This window comes from Lynx rufus, unplaced genomic scaffold (genome assembly GCF_022079265.1).
Source record: "Lynx rufus isolate CCGP_SWC_20201006 ecotype Redwood Valley unplaced genomic scaffold, mLynRuf1.p SCAF_1, whole genome shotgun sequence".
In the NCBI taxonomy this organism is placed as follows: domain Eukaryota; kingdom Metazoa; phylum Chordata; class Mammalia; order Carnivora; family Felidae; genus Lynx; species Lynx rufus.
In genome coordinates, this window is record NW_025814823.1 from 1,556,470 (window position 1) to 1,579,997 (window position 23,528).

Genomic DNA, 23,528 nt, shown 5'->3' on the forward strand with positions numbered 1-23,528 from the left:
CACCAGTTACCATTAAATTTGGCCCAGTCTTCTATACCACCATTCGCTGAAAGGGCTCTTGCTATGTCAACAGTGACCTTCATACTGCCAGATACAACTGGCTTGATCTCTTATCAACATGGAACATCACTGTCCATCCCTTCTTTTTGACTCAGTTTCTTTCTTAGCTTCTCTTGCTTTCACTTTCCTGGTTTTACTTCAATGTGTCAGGCCACTAACGAGAATCATTAGGAGATCCTTTTCTATAAAACCATTAAATTGTAAGTTTCTAAGTCTAAGTTCTAGGCTCTCTTTTCTTATCCCTCCACATGCTCCTCCCCAGTAACAACCTCACCCACTCCCAGGCTTCAAATCCATCAATTTTGGGAGGCTGTGAATACCACATGTATACCTCCAGATGGAATCTCTTCTCTGAGCTTTATGTCTATATATACACTTGCCCACTCAAACACCTCTATTTGCACATTTTACAGATATCTGAAACTCAACATGTTCATGTTCAAAATTAATTTCCTTTCTCAAATTTGCTTCTCCCCTAGTGTTCTCCACATTAATAAGTGGCACTGGCTTTTCCCCTGTTGCTTATGCCGAACATAAGATTCATGCTTGTTGTTCTCATTCACCCCTGCCTCCACATGTGATTCATTACAAGCCCTGCCAATTTATTCAATAAATATTATTGACACCCAACTACTTTCAGGCACTTCCCTGGGCACTGGGGTATAGTCTACAACAAAAAAGACAAAATCTCTGTCCTCTGGAGCTTTGAGATATACAAGCTATGTGACCCTAACATTTTGTCTGGCAATATAGGTGTATGTGCAATAAGTAGTAGCTGCGTTACAATATTTAAAATGAACGAGATGATTGACCACTCTCTGGGTAAGTAACTGTATCATGCTTAAGAGCAGCCAAATATAAAGGAACTTGAATTTGTTTCCAATAGGTTTTGTGTGTGTGTGTGTGTGTGTGTGTGTGTGTGGGAAGGCTAGAAATGTATAGCCTGGAGACCTAAAGAGATAACAAAAATTGTCTTATATACAACAACTTGAGCAAAGGGTTATACAGTGTTCACTAATTAATTCAACAAATATATAATAAACATATGCTTTAAGCCAAACACTGCAGCTTGATGAAAAATTGTGTAAGAGTTTACCCTCTTTCCAGGCTAACAAGCTAACACAGCTTCCTAAGTGCTGGCAGAAAGTACTGGGATCAGAGACAGAGGACTTTGATTATTCACAGCACAGCAAGCAGCCTGAGCTTCGTATCCCTTCAGTTCTCCTCGCCTCCCAAGTCCCGTGATGGTAGTCCAGGCGGGTGGGTGCTGCACATGCGATGGGTTTGTATCACTGCTGAGGAAGCCTGAGCTTAGGAAACTTCAGTCTTTCATCGTGGACTTCAGGCCAAAGTGTCCAGGCTTTGCCTCAGAGGGCGACATTAAATCTTCAGTATACTTGACAGCAACAAATCTGGCTTTGGCATTGGAGGGAGACGGTCATCTCATTCTTCCAAAGCTGTTTCCTTTACAAATATCCTTGAAGAAATAGTTCTATTGGTCAGAGCGCTCCACAGAAAGAGAACCCAAAGAATGCATATATAAAGACTTATTTTAAGGAATTGACTTCTGTAATCGTGGGACTGACAAGTCTAAAATCTGCGGGGCAGGCCAAAACGCTGCAGACCTAGGGAAGAGATGATGTGGCAGCTGGGGTCTGAAGGCATTCCAGAGGCAGAATTCCCTCCTCCTCCAGGGACCTCAGTCTTCTCTTGAGTCTGTCAACGGATTAGGTGAGGCCCACCTGCATTTCGGAGGGTAATCTGCTGTACCCAAAGTCTAGTACATCTTAAAAAATCCTCACTGCAACACCTCCACTGCTGTTTGACAAAAAAACTAGGTACTACGGACTAGTCCAGTTGACTCATTAAATTAACCGCCACAGTAGTCCAGAGATGATCATTAAAAAATTGTCTCCCAGCGTATACTTAATGTTTGAAATTCATTAATTACAGTGTCTACATTTCCCCTGCATGATCCCCATTAATCTTCAAAATTTAAAACTAATGATATTAAACAATTACGAATTTCTCATTCTACTGTGCCTTTATTAAATTTTACTACGAACCTGGTTCTGGGTAGTTGGGACACAGAGTTTCAGTTCTTACCCTTTAAGGCACTCATCAGACAAGAGTACATTAAGAGCTTGGATAAGGTGTGCACAGCATGCTGTGGGAACACCTAATGCGGACATTAGGAAGGAGAAAAGGAAGCAGCCGAGGCCTCGAAGACAGGCATCTCATCTGAGTCACTTCACAGGGTGACCAAAGGGAGCCCATGATGACACGGAACACTGGCTTCCGAGCTCACAAGATCTGCGTGGTGGCTCCAGCAGATATTTTATAATAACCTCGTTTCATCCCTGGGTAATCCTTCCGGCTGATTTCATCAGGCTTTACAGACTGTGGATTTCTTTCCTCCCAAGTACTCCAAGCAGAGGCGGCGCAACGGAGGCCCCCTCCTCCCCCTTCCACGCCCGCTGCCTGCTCTACCCGCGTCCGGCTCCCGGCCGGCCACGCCCCCTTCCGCCCCCGCCCCTCCCGGCTCCTCTCCGGTTCCGCCCCCTCCGCCTCCTCCCCCGCCCTGGCGCGGAGGACTGTGGGAGCCGCTTCCTTGGATTCCGCGCGTGGCAACGGCTTGGCGCCGCGCTCTGGCCTACGCGGGCTCTTAGTAGGTTGTCGAGAAAGCCGCGTCGTCCCCGCTAGACTCGCGGCCGCCCCGCTCCCCCTCACCGCGAGGTAGGAGAAGGGCCTCGGGACTAGGAGCGCCAGGGGCCAGCGCGGGCGGCGAGGCGCGGGGCCCGCGGCGGGCGGCAGTCCCGAGGCCGGCCCCTCGCGGCACGCCCCCGCGCGGGTCCTCGCGGCGCGGCGCGGGGAGGGGGCTTCGTTTGCGGAGGGGCTCTGCCCCGCCCAGCGGCTCTTCCTCCCGTCCCGGCCCGTCCAGGCCTTGGCAGGCCCCGCAGAAACGCGGCGGTCGGTTCTAGGACGTGGATTCCCGTGGCGGGCGAGCTTGTGTTGCCCCCCTTAGCGGGGCGGGGCAGTGCCGCCCCGCGCCGGATGGCTGTCCCGAACCGCAGTCCCACGGCAGCCGGGAGATTCGAACCCAGATTAGACCTGGCCACCAGCTGTTGAGTTTCATAGCGGATGACACCGCGAACGTTCCTGTGTGTGTGTGTGTGTGTGTGTGTGTGTGTGTGTGTGTGTGTGTGTCTTGTGCAAAGCTTTTGAGATTTTCTCATGCAAGGTTTAATTCGTGAAATAGTAACACACCAGAAGGCGTAAACCTGTACTCAGTCGCACAAAGATGAAACAGAATTCCAGAGACTTGAAGGATTGTTTTTCCAAGATTCTTTCTAGAGCTAAAATTCCACTTTTCCTTTTACCGGGTGGATTTTCTGGTTGTGAGCTTTTGCGGAACTACAGCAGGCATCTTGGATGTAGACTGTCCGGCATAGTCAATAGAAGAGCATCATAAAAAAATAACTTCAACATTAAAAAAAAAAAGGTGTTACTGGCATTTAATGTGTATCCCCAGATTGTTTCAACACGAATAGCTTGTTACGTGTGCACACTGCTTTTGAAAACCCTAAATTGTATTTGTTCTGCCACCCCCAGCTATATCACCTGTGGGTGCTTCACTTCATCTTTCCTGGCCTCACTTTCTACATCTTCCGAATTAATTTGCTCACTCGAGGTCTGTTCAGCAAAAGTCTCAGATGTAAACCAATTCCAGTGTGGTTGCAACCCGGCAAGAAGGATATCTGCTTCTGAAAGTTGCTTGTTTTCATGACATGCATGTAAGCTGAACTGACCTAAATAGGGCTCATAATCAGCCCTCCTTTAGCGTAGTAGTCCTCAGACCAGCGTCATCAGCAGCACTTGGGAACTTGAAGGAAATGCACATCGCCAGGGATAAAGGCCTTGGTGATGACTCCCACCCAGGTCTTAAGGAGCCTCAAACTCTGCTGGTGGGGGAGTAACAATGTGTATTTTAACAAGCCCCTAGGTTTGTCATGCATGTTAAAGTTGGAGAACCACTGGTTTAGCATTATCTAGTTAAAATATTTTCTACATCTTATACCAGTGACTTTTATTTAAAAAAATGTTTAAGTGTGTTTGTTTTCTTTTTTTTTTAAACTTTATTTTGAAAGAGAGAGAGAGTGGGGGCGGGGCAGAGAGAGAGGGAGAGGAAGAATCCACACTGTCACTGTCGGCGCTGAACCCCGAGATAATGATTTGAGCGGAAATCAAGAGTTGGAAACTTAACCAACTGAGCCACCCACGCACCCCTATTTTTAAAACTTTTATTTACTGAAGTATAGTCAACATACATATTATATTAAAAATTTTTTTAATGTTTGTTTATTTTTGAGAGAAAGGGAGAGGGAGAGAGAGCACACATAAGCGGGGGAGGGGCAGAGAGAGAGAGAGACAGAATCTGAAGCAGGCTCCAGGTTCTGAGCTGTCAGCATAGAGCCCCATGTGGGACTCGAAATCACAGACTGTGCAAGATCATGACCTGGGCTGAAATCCGACGCCCAGCCAGCTGAACCACCAAGGCGCCCCGTGACACTTTCATTTGAAATTTACATGCATTGCAGAATGATCACCGCAGTCTAATTACCATCTGTCACCAGAGTTACTACAATATTATGACTATGGTCTCTGTGCTGTAATTTACATCCCTATGACTTATTTATTTTAGGACTGGGAATTTGTATACCAGTGACTTTTAATACTTTGATGGTATTTGGAATAAATGTTTCTATCTGATATTTTTTCTCCCATAGTAGTGAATTTTCATCTTTAAAAAGTAATGAAAAATTAACTCAAGACCTAAATGTAGGAGTTAAACCATAAAGTAGTTAAAACAAGCGTAAATCTTCTTAACCTGGGGTTAGGCAGTGGTTTTTTCAGATGAGACACTAAAAGCACGAGCAACCAAAGAGAAAATGGATAAATTATACATCATTAAAATTCAAATGACACTTCAAAGGGTGGTATCAAGAAAATGAAAGATAAAATATTTGCAACTCATAAATCTGATAAGGGCTAGTATCCAGAATATATAGCTTTAATAACATAGATAAGACAACCCAATTTTTAAAAATGGGCAACGCATCTGAGAAGACATTTCTCCAAAGAGGTATACAATTGTCAATAAGCATATGAACTGATGCTCAACATCATTAGTCATCAAAGAAACGAAAATCAAAACCATAGAGATACCATTTCATACTCATTAGAATGGCCATGGGGACATTAGCAAGTGTTAGCTAGGACATGGAGAAATCGAAACCTTCATACATTGCTGGCGGAGTGTGAAATGTGCAGCCACTTTGGAAAAGTCTAGCAGCTCCTCCAAGAGTTCAACGTAGAGTTGCCATATGACTCAATGCCATTCCTAGGTATACAGTCAATATCAATAGAATTGAAAATTTATGTTCGCACTAAACGTACACACATGTTCATAGCAGCATTATTTATAATAGATATAAAGTGAAACAATCCAGCTGTCCATTAACTAATAGATAAAATATTGTATATGCGTACAATGGAATATTATTCAGCCATAAAAAGGAATGAAGTACTGATGCATGCTACAACACGGATAAACCTTGAAAACATGCTAAGTGAAAGAAACCAGTCAAAAGGCTGCATATTGGATGATTCCATTTGATTGATGAAAAAAATTTGACTGATGATTCCATATGAAATGTCCAGAATTGGCAAATCCATAGAGACAGAGTAGATTAGTGACATAGGCTAAGTGGGAGGGAGGAGGGAGGAATGGAGAGTGGCTGCTAAAAGGGTCCCAAATTTCTTAATGGGGTGTTGAAAATGTTCTGGAAGTAGATAGTGGTGGTAGTTGCATACTAAAAAAACACTGAATTGTACACCTTAAAGTAAGTTTTATAGTATGTGAATTATACAAAATTGATAATTTTATATTTCCCATAAAAATATTTTTTTTAAGTTTGAGAGAAAGTTCATGCGCATGTGCGTGAATAGGGGAGAAGCAGAGAGAGAGGGACAGAGAGAATCCCAAGCAGGCTCCGTGTTGTCTTAACGGAGCCCTACACAGGGCTGGAACTCACCGTGACATTGTGACCTGAGCCAAAATCAAGAGTTGGACACTTAACTGACAGCCACCCAGGCACCCCCACATAAAAATAATTTTTAAAAGGTTACAAGTAGCCATATATGTTTGGCCTTATACTGAGCAATAAGATTAAGCTGAAATTTTTGTAGGAATTTACTGGCACACTTAAAATTGTACCAACTTAAAAAAAGCACGTATTTAGTTTTTCTTTTTTGTGTGTGTTTTTTTAATTTAAGAGAGAGAGACAGCATGTGTGCCTGCACGTGGGGGAAAGGGACACAGAGAGAGAGAGAGAGAGAGAGAGAGAGAGAGAGAGAGAGAATCTGAAGCAGGCTCCATGCTAGCATGGAGCCTGACAGGGGGCTTGATCCCACGACCCTGGGATCCCGAAATCAAGAGTCGGATGCCCAACCGAGCCACCCAAGTGCCCCTAAAAATATGTATTTCAAGGTAAAGTAATTCAGTATTACATTTCTTGGGTACCTAGCCTGACCCCTCCCCTCAATTGCCTAAAAGATTACTCAGTTTGAATGATTCTTTGTCTGAGAATTCTTCCCAAATTCTCTAGTAATCACTGCATTTACAGTATATGTATACAGTAATTAAATTTCCCGCTTCTATTTTACTTTGACATCTGTTTTATTCTGTCTTGCATTTTTCTCAATATTTTATTATGAAAATTTTCAAATGTACAGTAAAGCTTAAAAAATTTTACAGTGAACATCATACCTGCTACATAGATTCTACCATTAACATTTTCATGTACTTGCTTTATCATATATCTTTCATTTATCCATGTTATTTTTATTTATTTATTTCGAGAAAGTGCACACACGTGTGTGTGTGAGCACAGGTGGGGCAGAGGAAGAGGGAGAGAGAATCTTAAGATTCTCTGTTATTTTTATGCATATCAAACTGAATTACAGGTATTAAGCTTTCCCTTAAATACTTAGGTATGCATATTATAGTTTGATATTTATTTACAGTTTTTTCTTTCAAGAAAAAATGTATAATGAAAGGAAAAATCGTAAGTATGCGTTTGTTGACTTTTTACAAGTGTGATTACCAGTCTGACCCAAACTATTGTCAAGATATAGAATATTCATCACCCTAGAAAATTAAAAAAAAAATTTAATGTTTGTTTATTTTTGGGAGAGAGAGCAAGTGAGAGAGCAAGCTGGGGAAGGGCAGAGAGAGAGATGAGAGAGAGAGAGAGAGAGAGAGAGAGAGAGAGAAAGAGAGAAAGAGAAACAGAATGGCTCCAGGCTCTGAGCTGTCAGCACACAGCCAATGTGGGGCTCAAACCCACAAATCGTGAGATCATGACCTGAGCCAAAGTCAGACACTTAACTGACTGAGCCACCCCCAGGCGCCCTACCCTAGAAAATTCTATAATCTGCCCTTTTTCATTCAACCTCTAGTCTCCCACGCCTAAACAGCAACCACCTTTCTGATTGTCTTCTACAATAGTTTAGTCTCTTCTAGAACTTTAAATCAACAAAACAATATATGAGGTTCAGTTTTGTGAGACTTCTTTCACTTAATTGAGATTCTTCCATTTTATGTATGTCATCGGTGCATTTTTTTTTCTGAATAATACTTTGTTGCATAAATATGCTTATCCATTCTGTTGATGGGCATCTGGTCTGTTTCTAGTTTTTGACTATTATGAATAAACCTCCTGTGAACATTCTTATATAAATATATTTGTAGACCCATGTGTTCACTTCTCAGGTAAATACTTGGGAGTGGAATTGCTGGTTTGTAAGAAATATATGTTAATTTTATGAAAGTGCCAGACTTTTTTTCCAAAATTGTACTATATTACCCCCCCAACAACAATGTAGGACTCTGGATTACTCCATATCATTGCCGACCTTTTGCGTTGTTGGTTTTTTAAATTGAGCCGTTCTGGTTAAGTGTGTGGTGGCTTCTGCCTTGCTTTGCACTTGACTCTTACATCCCCTGTTCTGCACTTGATGCTAAGCTCTTTGACACTCAGGGCAACTAACTCGTACCTGTGTCTAGTGCCTTTCAATGCAACAGGTGTGGAATAAATGTAAAATGAGAGCAATGAACGAGTGTTTTGACACCTAGTTTTGAGAATTTGACGTGAAAAAAATTAAGTCATAAAAATATGTGGCAATAAACTTGACCAGAAAGGTTGTTAAGTAGTTCTATTTTATTTCAATTAAGGATTATTTTATATACCAAGAACATATTTACACTGCCAATTTTTCATAGGTACAAATGATGCAAAATGTGCACCTGGCCCCAGAGACAGATGAAGATGATCTTTATTCTGGTTATAACGACTACAATCCAACCTATGACACTGAGGTAAAAAAATAAAAATAAAAATAAGTCTAGTTTTTCTGTTGGTCTTTGCTAACCAGCTGGTTCATGAAAACTTTGGATTTGAGGGTTCTGCTTTATTATCTTTAAATTAAGTAAACTGATTAAAAGCCTGGAAAAGTGCTACTTCTGAAGTCTGTACTAACTTCCACTGATAATACTAATTGCAGCAAAAGGGAAAATCATGAGAAAGGTTATAGAAACAAATTAGGGTCGATTATATACTTGTATTTTCCAGCACTAGCTATCTGATTGTGTAAGTAAAAAGACTTAAATCACTTGAGGTACCTAAAATCAGTTGTTTTTTTTAATTTCCTAAATTTGAAATGTCATGTAGTGATTTTTTTCTTTTAATTAAAATATACAAATATTTTATACAAAACTTAGGAAATAGAATCACAGAAACTATCACCACCCAGAGGTAAACATTAACTAGCTTATAATGCTTATGTCACCAAACATTTCCCTATGCAAATATATGTGTATCTCTATTTTTGGGTAAAATGGTATCCTACTGTGTGTACTGTTTTGTAACCTGCTTTTTGTCTTTTATAAATATTCCTTTATGTCAACAAAGCTATATCTACTTAGTATTTAGTGGGATAGTAAACTAAAAGATGACATTGTTAAGACAAATAGTTGAATTAAAAAAACTTGAAATTTTATTTTTATTTATTTATTTTTTAAGATTTTTCTCTTAAATTTATTTATTTATTTTGAGAGAGAGAGAAAGCGTATGCCGAGGTGGAACAGAGGGAGGGAGAGAAAGAGAATCCCAAGCAGGCTCTGCACTGTGAGTGCAGAGCCCAAAGCAGGGCTCGAATTCACAAACCGTGAGATCATGACCTGAGCTGAAATCAAGAGTTGGCCACTTAACTGACTGAGCCACCCAGGTGCCCCAATACTTGAATATTTCAAATCTGTTTATATCATTGTGAGACTTTGAGTTTCCAAACTGTAAAACAAAACAAAACTTTTTTATAAAGTTACCTTGAATTAGTGTGTGAAAAGAGTGAGGATGTTAATTTATTTGCTAGTATATAATAATCAAATATTAGCATTTATCGGACTTTATATGAATTTAGGAAAATCTTATATTCTAGAGTTTTTTATATAGCTTTTAGTCATTTTTCAATTGTTTTTTCCTCTGGAGAAAAATGGTAGTCTGTGAATGTAAGACCTGGAAAGAAAATAGAAACCATTCACTTACTCTATATGAAATAAAGATCTAGGCAATGTGATCATTTAACAGAAAATTTGAAAACTACAGAAGACTGGGGAAAAATGATGTAAATCCTGTCACTCAAAGATCACCTATATTAAGTATATCTATCACCTGACATTGTGGTGTATTCCCTGTCTTCTAATATACACAAGTGTTTCCCTCCCTGTGTGTGCTGTGTATACACACAGTATGATTATATAGACTCCTTTTTAAAAATTTGTGTTAAAACATAGATGTTCTCCTAGGTTTGTACAGATTTTGAAAACTACTGAACTCTCCCCCTTTTTCCCAGTTATAAAGGTTATAAGTATATAAAATGTACATGTTCAGTGTTGAAAACTAAATTACCCATAATCCCGTCACTCTGAAATAACTATTGTTAACATTTTGTTGCTTTGTCTTTCTTTTATGCATATATTTACAGTTTTCTTTTAGCATGTTTGGAATTGAACTAGGATTTACTTTTCTGTTTGCTTTTTTACATCCAACTACATTACAAGTAATGTCTCATGATACTAAAGATTTAAATACAGTTGACCCTTGAATTGACCCACCTCCCTCCCCCCATGTAGTCAAAAATCTACATACAACTTTTAACTCCCCCCAAACTTAGCTGCTAATAGCCCACTGTTAACCGGAAGCCTTACCAATAACAAAGTCAATTAGCACATATTTTGTATGTTATATATGTCATATACTGTATTGTTACAATAATATCCTTTTTCTTAATTTTTTTAGCTTATTTAGACTATATGGTTTGCGAGTTTTTTCAAGTTGTCACAAATCTTCAAAGAATTTCCCAATATATTTATTGGAAAAAAGTCATATATAGGTAGACCAATGGCAGTTCAAACCTGTGTTGTTCAAGGGTTAACTGTATAATTTTAATTGCTACATTTTATTGAGTATGTATAGTTGATTAGAACTAATTTCAGATCATAGGATATTTATTTTCAGTTTTCTGTTGTAAATAACAACTATGCAATGAACAATTTTATACATAAACAATTTTCTCTATTTTTAGCAACATTTCCTTGGCTAAAGTCTCAGAAATAGAATTAATAGATAATGAATATGATCACTTTTAAAGCACCAGAGAAACTTCCTAACTTCTCAGGTCATCACAATGTGGCTTCATTATTTAATTGAAAGTGAATATTCAGGGGCACCTGGGTGGCTCAGTTGGTTGAGCGTCCAACTTCGGCTCAGGTCATGATCTGGTGGTCTGTGAGTTCGAGCCCCGCGTCAGGCTTTATGCTGACAGCTCGGAGCCTGGAGCCTGCTTCCGATTCTGTGTCTCCCTCTCTCTCTCTCTGCCTCTCCCCCATTCATGCTCTCTCTCTCTCTCTCTGTCTGTCAAAAATAAACAAACATTAAAAAAAAAAAGTGAATATTCAGAATGTCAGACACAAAAATAAATAGTAAGATAAAAATGACATTTGCTTTACGCATGATTTTCTTATATCTTAATTGGACTAATAACAAGCTTAATATATAAATGAATTAATTGAAATAATTGTTCAGATGTTCATAGATTATGGAAATTGCTAGTAAAATCACGAACAAAGAAAAATTACAAAAGTTGTGGTCGTTTGGTATTTGTAGTCGGAGAGTTTGTTGACAATTTTAGTTTGTCAGTTAGAATTCATTGAATTGATTAATCAAATTTTACTAATTGTATAGGAATATTAGAAGACTTCCTTTTCCTAAAGGATCCACCAGAATCGTATAATTAATGATGCTGAGGGTTACCTTTGGCTTTATACTTCGTATGAAAGTTGCCTAGTTTCCATGGCCAGCTGAGAATTGTGTACTTATTAATTTTATGTAATTGATGTGGAAGGTTATAAAGATTATTTAAGGTAAAAATTAAAGAAGGTTTAGACATAATAAAATCATGTTTAAAGTGCATCACATTAGCATCTGGTTATATAAACATTTTACTTTAATTGTTTGCAGAGTTTTTAGAAGTTGATCAATAGTGATTGTTTTTTGATTTATTGTATTTTTTTTAATCATCAGCAAGTATATTTTTGTGGGACATAGACTGAAATAAATCAGAGGCAAGTCTGACAATTGCCCATAAGATGTATGGGAAGGCTTATAGCCAGATTTTGTGTTGGTGAAGGAATAGGAGATAAAGGCTGGTTAGAAGGTTGGTAGTTGCTAAGATTGGGTGCTTTTGAGAGAGTCAAAAAATGACATTTGTCCTGGAAACCCAGGAACATTTGTATCTTGCTCTTGACTAATACCTTCCTCACGTTTCCTGATGAAGAATAGAAGTATAGGCTGGAATCAGCAAAGCACGGTGACATTTCATTTCAGCTAAGGCTTTGGTTCCAAATGGCACAGCAGGTTGGACCCCACGGAGCTTTTCCACGGGGAAGCTTTTCTTAGCTCCAGTCTGAATTCCAGACTTCACTCCTCCAGTGAAATGAAATGTCCTGCGGTGTTTTCACCTGGGGCTGGTAGCCGTGGTCCCAGCATATGGAAGGATAGAAGGGAGGGAGAGAGGACAGAGAGGAAGGGAGAGGAAGAGTTGCAGCTCTCAATTCTTACTGTTCCAGCTACTTGGAAGAAAGGAACAGAAGAAAGGCCATATCCTTGTGTACTCGATCTTTTCACCAGGCATAATGATACCACACATTTAAACAGTGGCCAGTAAAATACCCTTAAAGTTGACTGACATTACCAAGTACTCCCCTTCCTAGAAAAGGAAGGAGCCTTATATTTTGGGTAGTGTTATGGGGGAGCTTTGAGGAAAGGAGTCCTTGAGCCACTACCTGGATGTCAGCAGGTGGGGTAAGTTGAATCATAGAGGATCATGAATACCAAACAGAAGACATTCAACTTATTATTGTTTTCAATTCTCACTTCACGTTGAATGTTAAATTTGCCTTTTCACTTTAGGAATTAGAGAACGACACAGCTTTTCAGGAAGCCGTGAGAACTAGTCATGGCAGAAGACCTCCAGTAAGTGCACGTTTTTTGTTGTGGTAAAAAATACGTGACATAAACTTAGCCATCGTAACCATTTTTATTTATTTTATCTTATTTTTAAATTCCAGTTAGTTAACAGTGTTATATTAGTTTCAGACATACAATATAGTGAATCAACAATTCCGTACATCACCTGGTGCTCATCACAGCAAGTGTACTCCTTAATCCCCGTCACCTATTGATCCCGTCCCCTTACCTCCCCTCCCGCCCTCCCCCCTCCCTGGTCACCATCAGTTTGTTCTCTGTAGCTAAGAGACTGTTTCTTGAGTTTTCTCTTTTTTTCCCTTTGCTCTTTTATTTCTTCAATTCCACATAAGAGTGAAATCCTACGGTATTTGTCTTTCTCTGACTGACTTATTTCGGATAGCATTTTATTCTCTAGCTCCATCCATGTCTTTGCAAATAGAAAGATTTCATTTCATTCCTTTGCAAATAGAAAGATTTCATTCCAATATTCTATTATATACATATAAATATACATATACATATATGTATGTATACATACACACACACACACACACACACACACACACACACACTACATCTTTAATCCATTCATCACTCGATGGATACTTGGGCTGCTTCTGTAATTTGGCTATTGTAAATGATGCTGCTATAAACAAAGGAGTGTGTGTATCCCTTTGAATTAGTGTTTTTGTATCCTTTGGGTAAATACTCAGTAGTGCCATTGCTGGATCACAGAGTGGTTCTATTTTTAACTTTCTGAGGAACCTCCATACTGTTTTCCACAGTGATTGTACCAGTTTGCCTTCCCACCAACAATGCAAGAGGGTTCCTTTTTCTGCACATCTTTGCCCACACCTGTTGTTTCTGGGGTTGGTGATTTGAGCCATTCTGACAGGTGTGAGGTGATAGCTCATTGTAGTTTTGATTTGCATTTCCCTGATGGTAAGTGACGATGAGCATCTTTTCATGTGTCTGTTGGCCATCTGGATGTCTTCTTCGTAAAAATGTCTCTTCATATCTTCTGCCTATTTTTTAACTGGATTGTTTGTTGTATGGGTGTTGAGTTTTATAAGTTCTTTACATATTTTGGATACTAATCCTTTATTTGATAAAACATTTGCAAATATTTTCTCCCATTCCATAGGTTGCCTTTAATTTTTTAGATTGTTTCCTTTGCTATGCAGAAGCTTTTTTTCTTTAAATGTTTGTTTATTTATTTTTGAGAGAGAGAGCAGGGGAGAGGCAGAGAGAGAGAGAGTGTCCCAAGCAGACTCTGCACTGAGAGTGAAGAGCCCGATGTGGGGCTTGAACTCACGAACTGCGAGATCATGCCCTGAGCTGAAGTCAGAGGCTCAACCAGCTGAGCCACAGGCACCCTGCTGAAGCTTTTTATTTTGATGAAGTCCCAACAGTTTATTTTTGCTTTGATTTCCCTTGCCTCAGGAGACCTATCTAGAAAAAAAGTTGCTATGGCTGATGCCAGAGAAAATAACTGCCTATGTTTTCTTCAAGGACTTTTAGGGTTTCAGGTCTCAACGTTTAGGTCCTTAATCCGTTTTGAGTTTATTTTTGTGTATGGTGAAAGAGGATGTTCCAGTTTCGTTCTTTTGCGTGTGGCTGTCCAGTTTTCCCAACACCGTTTGTTGAACAGACAGTCTTTTTCCCATTGGCTATTCTTTCCTGCTCTGTTGAAGATGAATTGATCATATAGTTGTGAGCTCATTTCTGGGTTTTCTATTCTGTTCCACTGATCTATGTGTATATTTTTGTGCCAGTACCATACTGTTTTGATTACAGCAGCATTATAATATAACTTCATGTCTAGAATTGTGGTGCATCCAGCTTTCCTTTTCTTTTTCAGGATTACTTTGACTGTTTGGAGTCTTTGGTACTTGCATACAAATTTTAGGATTGTTTGGTTTAGTTCTATGAAAAATGCTGTTGGTATTTTGATAGGGCTTGCATTACATGTGTAGATTACTTTGGGTCATATAGACATTTCAACAATATTTATGCTTCCAAGCCATGATCATGGAATGTCTTTCCATTTCTTTGTGTCGTCTTCAGTTTCTTTCCTCAGTGTTTTATAGTTTTCAGAGTACAGGTCTTTCACCACTTTGGTTAGGTTTATTCCTAGGCTTCTTATTATTTTTGGTGTAATTGTAAATGGGATTAGTTCCTTAATTTGTCTTTCTGATGTTTCATTATGGGTAGTTAGAAACAACACATTTTTGTGTGTTGATTTTGTGGTCTGTGACTTTACTGATTTGTTTATCAGTTCTAGCAGTTTTTTTGGTGGTCTTTTGGGTTTTGTACATAGAGTATCATGTCATCTGCAGATAGTAAAAGTTTTACTTCTTCTTTGCTGATTTGGACACCTTTTATTTCTTTCTCCTTTCTGTTTGCTGTGGCTAGGATTTCCAGTACTATGTTAAATAAAAGTGGTGAGAGTGGACATCCCTGTCTTATTCCTACTGTAGAGGAAAAGCTCTCAGTTTTCCCACATTTAGGATGATGTTAGCTGTGGGTTTTTCATATGTGGCCTTTATTACATTGAGGTTTGTTGCCTCTAAACCTACTTTGTTGAGGGCTTTTATCATGAATGGATGTTGTACTCTGTCGAATTCTTTTTCTGCATCTATTGAAATGATCATATGGTTTTTATACTTTCTCTTGTTAATGTGATGTATCATGCTGACTGACTTGCAAATATTGGACCACTCTTGCAACTCGGGAATAAATCCCACTTGATTGTTGTGGATGGTTATTTTAAATGTATTATTGGATTGCTTCTCGGCCTTTTGGCTAAGATCAAGTGTAGTTTAAATGTATTATTGGATTCAGTTTGCTACTATTTTGTTGAGTACTTTTGCATTTATGTTCATCAGAGATATTGGCCCGTAGTTCTCTCTTTTAGTGTTGCCTTTATCTGCTTTTAGAATCAGGATAAGGCTGACCTCATAGAATGAATTGGGAAGTTTATCCTTCTGGTTCTATTTTTTGGAATAGTTTGTGTTTTACATATATGGTAGATTTTGCGTGTGAAGCCACTTAGTCCTGGAGTTCTGTTTGTTGGGAGTTTTTTCTTGGCTGGTTATTGGTCTATTCAAATTTTCTATTTCTGACTGTTTTCAGTTTTGGTAACTTACATGTTCCTAGAAATTTCTTTTAGATTGTCCAATTTATTGACATATATCTTTTCATAATATTCCCTTATAATTGTATTTCTGTGGTGTTGGTTATTTCTCCTCTCTCATTTGTGATTTTATTGATTTGAGTCCTTTCTCTTTTTTTCTTTATAAGCCTGCTATGGTTTCATTGATCTGATCTATTGTTTTTTTAGTTTCTGTATCATTTATTTCCGTTCTAATCTTTATTATTCTTTCCTTCTGCTGGTTTATTCTTTATTGTACTTTTCCTAGCTCCTTTTGGTGTAAGGTTAGGTTGTTTATTTGAGATTTTTCTTGCTTCTGCTTTTGAGAAAGAAAGTTCTTTTTGAAAAGAACTGCTTTTGCTACACCCCAAAGGTTTTGGACCCTTGTGTTTTCATTTCATTTGTTTCCACGTACTTTTTTATTTCTTCTTTTATGGCCTGGTTGACCCATTCATTGTTTATATAACCTCCATGTATTTATGGTCTTTCCAGATTTTTTCTTGTGGTTGACTTCGAGTTTTGTAGCATTGTGGTCAGCGAAGGTGCATGGAAGACTTCACTCTTCTTGAATTGGTTGAGACCTATTTTGTAGCCTAATACATGATCTGTTTTGGAGAATGTTCTGTGTATACTTGAAAAGAATGTGTACTCTGCTGTTTAGGATGGAATGTTCTGAATATATCTGTTAAATCCATCTGTTCTAGTCAGTCATTCAAAGCCATTGTTTTCTTGTTGATTTTCTGTTTATATAACCTACCCATTTATGTGAAGTCCCTTAATATTATTGTATTATTATTGATGAATTCCTTTATGTTTGTTATTATGTATTTGGGTGCCAACATTTGGGTGCATAAATATTTACAATTGTTGTATCTTCTTTTAGATTGTCCCCTTTATTATTAGCGTCCTTCTTTGTCTCTTGTTATAGTCTTTGTTTTAAAGTCTAGTTTATCTGATATAAGCATTGCTACTCTGGCTTTCTTTTGACATCCATTTGCATGATAGATGTTTCTTCATCACCTCACTTTCAATCTGCAGGTGGCTTTAGGTCTAAAATGAGTCTCTTGTAGGCACCATGTAGATGGGTCTTGTTTTTTTTAATCCATTCTGACACCCTGTGTCTTTTGATTGGAGTGTTTAGTCCATTTACATGCAAAGTAATTCTTGATAGATATGTATGTACTGCCATTTTATTACTTGTTTTGTGATTGTTTCTGAAGATATTCTCTGATCATTTATCTTCCTCTCTTTCATGGCTTACTGGTTTCCTTTAGTGATATATTGGGATTTCTTTCTCTTATTTCTTTTCATTAGGTTTGTGTATAACCTTTTCTGCGTATAGCAGTCTATATTAAGTTGTTGATCATTTGGGTTTGAATCCATTCTTTACTTCTGCCCTTTACACGTTTTAAGTATATGGTTCATATTTTACATCCTTTTATTTTGTGAGTTCTTTGACTGATTTTTTATAGAAATACTCATTTTTACTGCTTTTGTGTTTTCTAATTTCTTTCTGTTGCCTTTTGTTTTTCCTTTCCACTCAAAGAGGTCCCGTTAGTATTTCTTGCAGGGTTGGTTTAGTGGTCATCAGCTCATTTAGTTTTGTTTGGGAAACTCTTTATCTCTTCTCCTATTCTGAATGATAGCCTTGCTGGATAGAGTATTCTTGGCTGCAGATTTTTCCCGTCCAGCATTTTGACTATATCATGCCACTCCCTTCTGGCTTGGAAAGTGTCTTCTGAAAAATCTCTAGCTAGCCTAATTGGTTTTCCCTTGTAAGTTATTGTCTTCTTTGTTTGTGGCCTTTAATATTTTTTCTTTATCACTATATTTGCCATCTTGATTACAATATGTTTTAGTGTGGGTCTGCTTTTGTCAGTTTTGATGGGGGTTTTCCGTGCCTCTTGGATCTGGATATCTGGTTCCTTCCCCAAATTAGGGAAACTTTCTGCTTTATTTCTTCAGATAAATTTTCTGCCCCCTTTTTACTTTCTTCTTCCTATGGGACTCCTTTAATACAAATGTTATGTTTAGTGGAGTCACTGAGCTCCTTAAGTCTATTATTGTTTTGCATCATTCTTTTTTCTCTCTTTTGTTTGGCTTGATTACTTTCTACTACTTTGTCTTTTAGGTCATTAATTTATTTTCTGTGCTTCTTCCAGTCTGCTGTTCCTTCTATCAAACGTGTTTCTCACTTCATTTATTGTACCTTAAAAAAAATTTTTTTTTAATGTTTATTTTAGAGAGAAAGACAGAGTGCGAGTGGGGAGAGGGGGCCGGTGGGGGTGGGGTGGGTAGGGACAGAGAGAGAGGGAGACACAGAATCCGAAGCAGGCTCCAGGCTCTAAACTGTCAGCTCAGAGCCTGATGCGGGGCTCAAACCTGTGAACTGCGAGATCATGACTTGAGCCAAAGTCAGATGCGTAACCGACTGAGCCACCCAGGTGCCCCTCATTTATTGTACCTTTTATCTCTAGTGTGTAATTTTTTATCTCATGTTAAGGGTCTCATTCATTTCTTATACCCTTTTCTGAAGCCCAGTTGAGTATCTTTATGATCATTGCTTTAAATTCTCTGTCAAGCATATGACTTATATCTGTTTTGCTTAGATCTCTGGCCATGGCCTTGTTCTGTTCTTTTTTTTTTTTTTTAATTTATTTTTTTTTTTAACGTTTATTTATTTTTGAGAGAGAGAGAGACAGAGCATGAATGGGGGAGGGTCAGAGAGAGAGGGAGACACAGAATCCGAAACAGGCTCCAGGCTCTGAGCTGTCAGCACAGAGCCCGACGCGGGGCTCGAACTCACGGACTGCACGGACCGCGAGATCATGACCTGAGCCGAAGTCGGACGCTTAACCGACTGAGCCACCCAGGCGCCCCTTGTTCTGTTCTTTTATTCGAGATGAATTCCTCTGTGTTTTCATTTTGTCTAAGTCTCTGTGCCTGTTTTTGTTGTTAGGAACGTCAGCTATGTCTCCTATTCTTGAGGGTAATGACCTTACAAAGAAGAGGTCCTGTAATGCCTTGCTGTGTAGCTTCCCTTGTTCCCCAGACCCGGACACTTCTGGAAGTGTTTCCAGTGTGTGATGTGTGCACTTCTGTTGTGTCCTGGCTGCTTTATCCTTCACACCAGCCATTTACAGAGGCTCTCTTTGCCTGTTGAGGTCAGTTTTTGTCCCTGGCCTGAATGTCGCGAGTTTTAACAAGGTGTGCTCTGCTCTGTTTCTAAAGTGAGACCTGACACTACCACGGCTGGAATCGAGATTCTGCAAAACTCCCTGGTTGGTTCTAGCCTCCCTTGAAGCTAACTAAGGGCATGTCATTAAATTCTGGCCAATGGAATTTAGCAAATGTGTCCTGTATGATTTCTAGGAAATGTCCTTAAAGGGGAAAAATGTGTTCTGTCCCTCATCTTCCTTATTGTTGGCTGGAACATGGCTGGAACCTGAGCAGTCATCTTGAAAAGCCAGGTATTGAGGATAGCGAAGAAATTATCCAATTCTGTCTTGTTTAAACCACTACTTTTTTGGTTTTCCTATCACTTGCAACCAAACCTAATCTTCAGAATTAATATTGTTCTAGATCTTAAACATTTTCATCCCGAGAAAAAAAATGTTTTGTAACTATGTTTGGTGAGGAATGCTAACCAGACTGATGGTAGTTATCAGTATATACAAATATATATTGTCATGTTGTACTCTTGAAACATATATGATGTTATATGTCAATTATACCTCAATTAAAAAGAAAGAATAGAACTAATAAGGATAAGGGCTGGCATAGTGGAAAGAATGCTAGGGTGGGGGTCGGGAGAACAGGGACTTATCCAATTTACCGACTGTTTAAGTTTGGCCAAATTTCTTAACTTTTTGGTGTCACTCATACCCTTATAAAATGGAACTATTGGTCTTTGTCCCTGCTTTAAATTTGAGTGTAAACTAAGGATTAAATGGAATTATAGCTATTAAAAAAAACAAAAAGACAAAAACAAACTCCCTGGTTGGGAGACCAGGGACATCAGGGAGTGTTGACAGGGGTTTGGGCCAGTCGTCTGGGGGGAGGGGTCTGTGGTGATGCATCTTACACAGCCTGACTACGAAATGCAGTGTTACAGGAGTGTGGGGGGCAAGGCTTAGTGTAGGAACGTTAAGTAGCAAATGTCTGTGCTGTGCTGGTTCCCACAGGTGGCCCTATGTTTATGCCAACGGGCTAGGGAAGGAAATGGCAACAGCCAGTTTATTTGTTCCCAGAAGGGTCTCTCTGTGAGCACTGTCTCTCTGGAGTACACTCTGAGATGACCGAATAACCTCCCCACTGTGTGCCCCAGGCACTCTTCAGCTCACTCTTTCCATGCCTTGTGTCCACAGGTTGTTTACCCGCCTTCCCTCCAAGAACAGCACAGTGTCCCCCCGGCTCTATCCTAGCCAAGCCTGCTAACTTTTAAGACTCCGGGCTTTAAGCCCTGCTGCTGCCAGAAGTCATGAAATTTGGCCCTTCTTGCTTTCCAAGCCAATTTCTATGGGAATTCGTTTTCCCCAAGCACTCCCCTCTGTGTTAGTCTCTCTCTTACCCTTCTCTGCCCCCACAGCTCCTTTCCCACTGCAGTGACCACTGTCCCTCCATCCCTCCATCCTCCCTTTCTCTCCCAAACTGCATCTCCACCCTTCCACCTTCTTTGATGTGGCCTCTTCCCTACCTTTAGTTGTGGAGCTTGTTCTGCTAGTTTTCAGGTCAGTTTCTGGAGTATTTAGGATGATTTGACAGTTATCTTGTGTTTGTGGGACAAAGTGAGCCTAGGGTTCTCTTACTCTGCCACCGTCTTCCTGAATCCCTCCCCTTCGTAACCATTTTTAGATCATGGTTCAGTATGTTAAATATATTCTCATTCTTGTGAGACAGATCTCCAGGAGTTTTTTACCTCCCCAAACGGAAGCTCTATACCGATTAAGCAGAACTGTGCATTCTCCCTCTAGCCTGTGGCAGCTGTCTTTCTACCTTCTGCCTTTAGGAATTCGACTACTCTAGGTACCTCATACAAGTGGAATTCTGCAGTCTTTGTCTTTTTTGTGACTGGCTTAGTTCACTTAGCATAATGTCTTCAAGGTTCATCTGTGTTGTAGGATGTGACAGGATTTCCTTCCTTTTTAAGGCTAATAATCCTACGTGTGTGTATCATACTGTGTTCCATGAACACGTGGGTACTCCTACCTCTGGGCTCTTATGAATAGTGCTGCTGTCAACATAGGTAGGCAGATGTGTCTTTGCAACCCTCTTTTTGGTTCTTCGGATGTATACCCAGAAGTCGGATTGCTGCGTCCCACAGTAATTCTGTTTTGAATGTTTTGAGGAACCTCCATACTGTTTCCACAGCAGTTGCACCATTTTATAGCCCTGCTAACAGTAACAGGGTTCCAGTTTCTCTGCATCCTCACGAACACTTCCTTTCTATTGTTTTGATGGTAGCAGTTTTAATGGGCATGCAGTGATTCTTGATTTTGATTTCATTTCTCCTATGATTAGTGATGTTGAGTATCTTTTTGTAGGCTTCTTGGCCATTTGTATATCATCTTTGAGGAGATGTCTCTTCAAGTCCTTTGCCCATTTTTTAACTGGGCTATCCTGATTTTTTTGTTGTTGAGTTGTAGGTGTTGATATATTCTGGATATTAACCCCTTGTCAGATATATGATTTGCATATTATTGTCTCCCATTTTGTAGTTTGCCTTTGCGTCCTGTTGATTATGTCCTTTGACGCACGCAATTTTTTAAGTTTGATGTAGCCCCATTTTTATAGCTTCACTTTTGTTGCCTGTGCTTTGGGCATCAATTCCAACAAATCGTTGCTCTGTCCAACGTTATGAAATTTTTCCGCTATGCTTTCTGGGAGTTTTGTAGTTTTAGGTTTTATATTTAGACCTTTAATCCATTTTGAGTTAATTTTTTGTGTGTCGGCTCTAATTCCATCCTTTTGCAAGCAGATATCCAGCTTTCCCAGCACCTTATGTTGGAGAGACTGACCTTTCCCTATTATGTGGTCTTTGCACGCTTATGGAAGATCACTTGACCATATGGAAGGTTTTTTTCCTGCACTTTTTATTCTGTCCCATTGGTCTGTTTGTGTTTATGCCAGTACCACACTGTTTACGTATAGTAGCTTTGTAATCAAATGAATTTCAGGATGAATTTTCTATTTCTTAAAAAATGGGCATTGATATTTTGGTAGCAATTGCATTGAATCTGTAGACTGCTTTGAGTAGTATTGACATCATAACAATAATTAAATTTTCTAGTCCTTCAACGTGGGATGACTTTTTTATTTGTGTCTTCTTTAATTTCTTTCTGCAGTGTTTTGTAGCTTTCAGTATATCCAGTAAGTGAATTTTAAAGTATTTTAGATCAAAAAGTTTCTTTATACTCTTGAGAATATAAATATTGTTAGTTATGTAAGGCATTGGAATATATTTACCTAAAATACTCATTGTTTAAAAAATATTTGCCTTTCTGATTTTTAAAGTTACATAAATATTGATCCTCAAAACACTGGTGCTTAGTTTACAAATTACTCCTTCCTTGGATTAATGCCCTTCAGTTAGTTAATTAATGTTTTACCAATGCATAAATTGCTAGAGTGATTTTTTCAATAGTATTATTAAAATTTATGTGTCATGCAAAGCATAGGCATCTGGCCTTCTGCAGTGCATGAAATCTGTCAAGCTTTTTTTTATAGTTGAAAATAAACAAGGTTGGCACAAAGTAAAATAGCAAAGAACAGAAAGTTCTACCCCTAATGTTCTATGTCTAATATTCCTTTTTTTGAACTACTCTTCCCCACTTGCTCACTACTATATAGCAGTGGATCTCAGTCCTCCTCTACAACTGTCCCAAGGGACATTTGGCCTGGAGATATTTTTGGTCGTAACAACTTGGGTGAGTGCCACTGGCATCTACTGGGTAGCAGGCAGAGATGCTGCTAAACATTATATAATTCACAGGGTACCCCCCCCCCATGAAAATTATGTGGTGAAAGGTCAGTGGTACCAAAGTTGAGAAACTGATGTTTAGCAACCTCTCTGCTTTACATGAAGTGTCCTTTTGCTTTCATCTTGCCTCACTTTGTTACTTTCTCTCTTTCCTCTCTGTCATGTGTATTATTTAGCAAAAATAAGTTATTAGTATTAAACAACCACTTACAGTGGAAATTATCTTGTGAGTAGCTTTCCCATCACATTTATGTAAGTGAATTTAGTGTAGTTCCCTGCAATGAGGTTTGCTAACTATACAGTTAGAGGACACAGAGGACTGTGTGCTCTACAAGACTATTTTCACTTTTTTTTTTTCCTCAAGTTTATTTATTTATTTTGAGAGCGAGAAAGAAAGCGTTCAGGAGGGAAAGGGGCAGAGAGAGAGAGAGAAAGTGCGAATCCCAAGCAGGCTCCCCGTGGTCAGCACAGAACCCGACACAAGGCTTGATCTAATGAACCATGAGATCATGACCTGAGCTGAAATCGAGTCAGATGCTTAACTGATTGAGCCACCCAGCCATCCCTGGACAATTCTCATTTCTGATACCAACTGCAAGTTTAGGGGATTCCCAAAACCACCTTCAGGTTCAATTATTCTTTGAAAGGGCTCACAGAACTCACTGAAGGCTATTATACTCATGACTTA

General features: G+C 39.2%; 1 protein-coding gene, 1 long non-coding RNA gene and 1 pseudogene across 3 annotated transcripts in view; 2 read left to right on the forward strand and 1 right to left on the reverse strand.

The window, feature by feature from the left end:
• Positions 1–1,078: 1,078 nt before the first annotated feature.
• On the reverse strand, positions 1,079–2,514 carry LOC124507720 (uncharacterized). The gene is made up of 2 exons (XR_006961118.1): positions 2,167–2,514; positions 1,079–1,537 (listed from the first exon to the last, which is right to left on the reverse strand). It is a non-coding gene; the product is annotated as an uncharacterized LOC124507720 (long non-coding RNA).
• A 175-nt stretch (positions 2,515–2,689) lies between these two features.
• The window catches only part of IFT88 (intraflagellar transport 88), a 133,212-nt gene continuing 112,373 nt past the window's right edge, over positions 2,690–23,528 (forward strand). For both annotated transcript variants that reach the window (XM_047077521.1, XM_047077527.1), the window contains exons 1-3: positions 2,690–2,796; positions 8,405–8,500; positions 12,651–12,713. In XM_047077521.1, coding sequence (XP_046933477.1) covers positions 8,411–8,500; positions 12,651–12,713 — 153 coding nt within the window. In that variant the 5' untranslated portion in view covers positions 2,690–2,796; positions 8,405–8,410. The remainder of the gene's footprint in view (positions 2,797–8,404; positions 8,501–12,650; positions 12,714–23,528) is intronic.
• Positions 15,493–15,606, forward strand: LOC124523792 (uncharacterized; annotated as a pseudogene).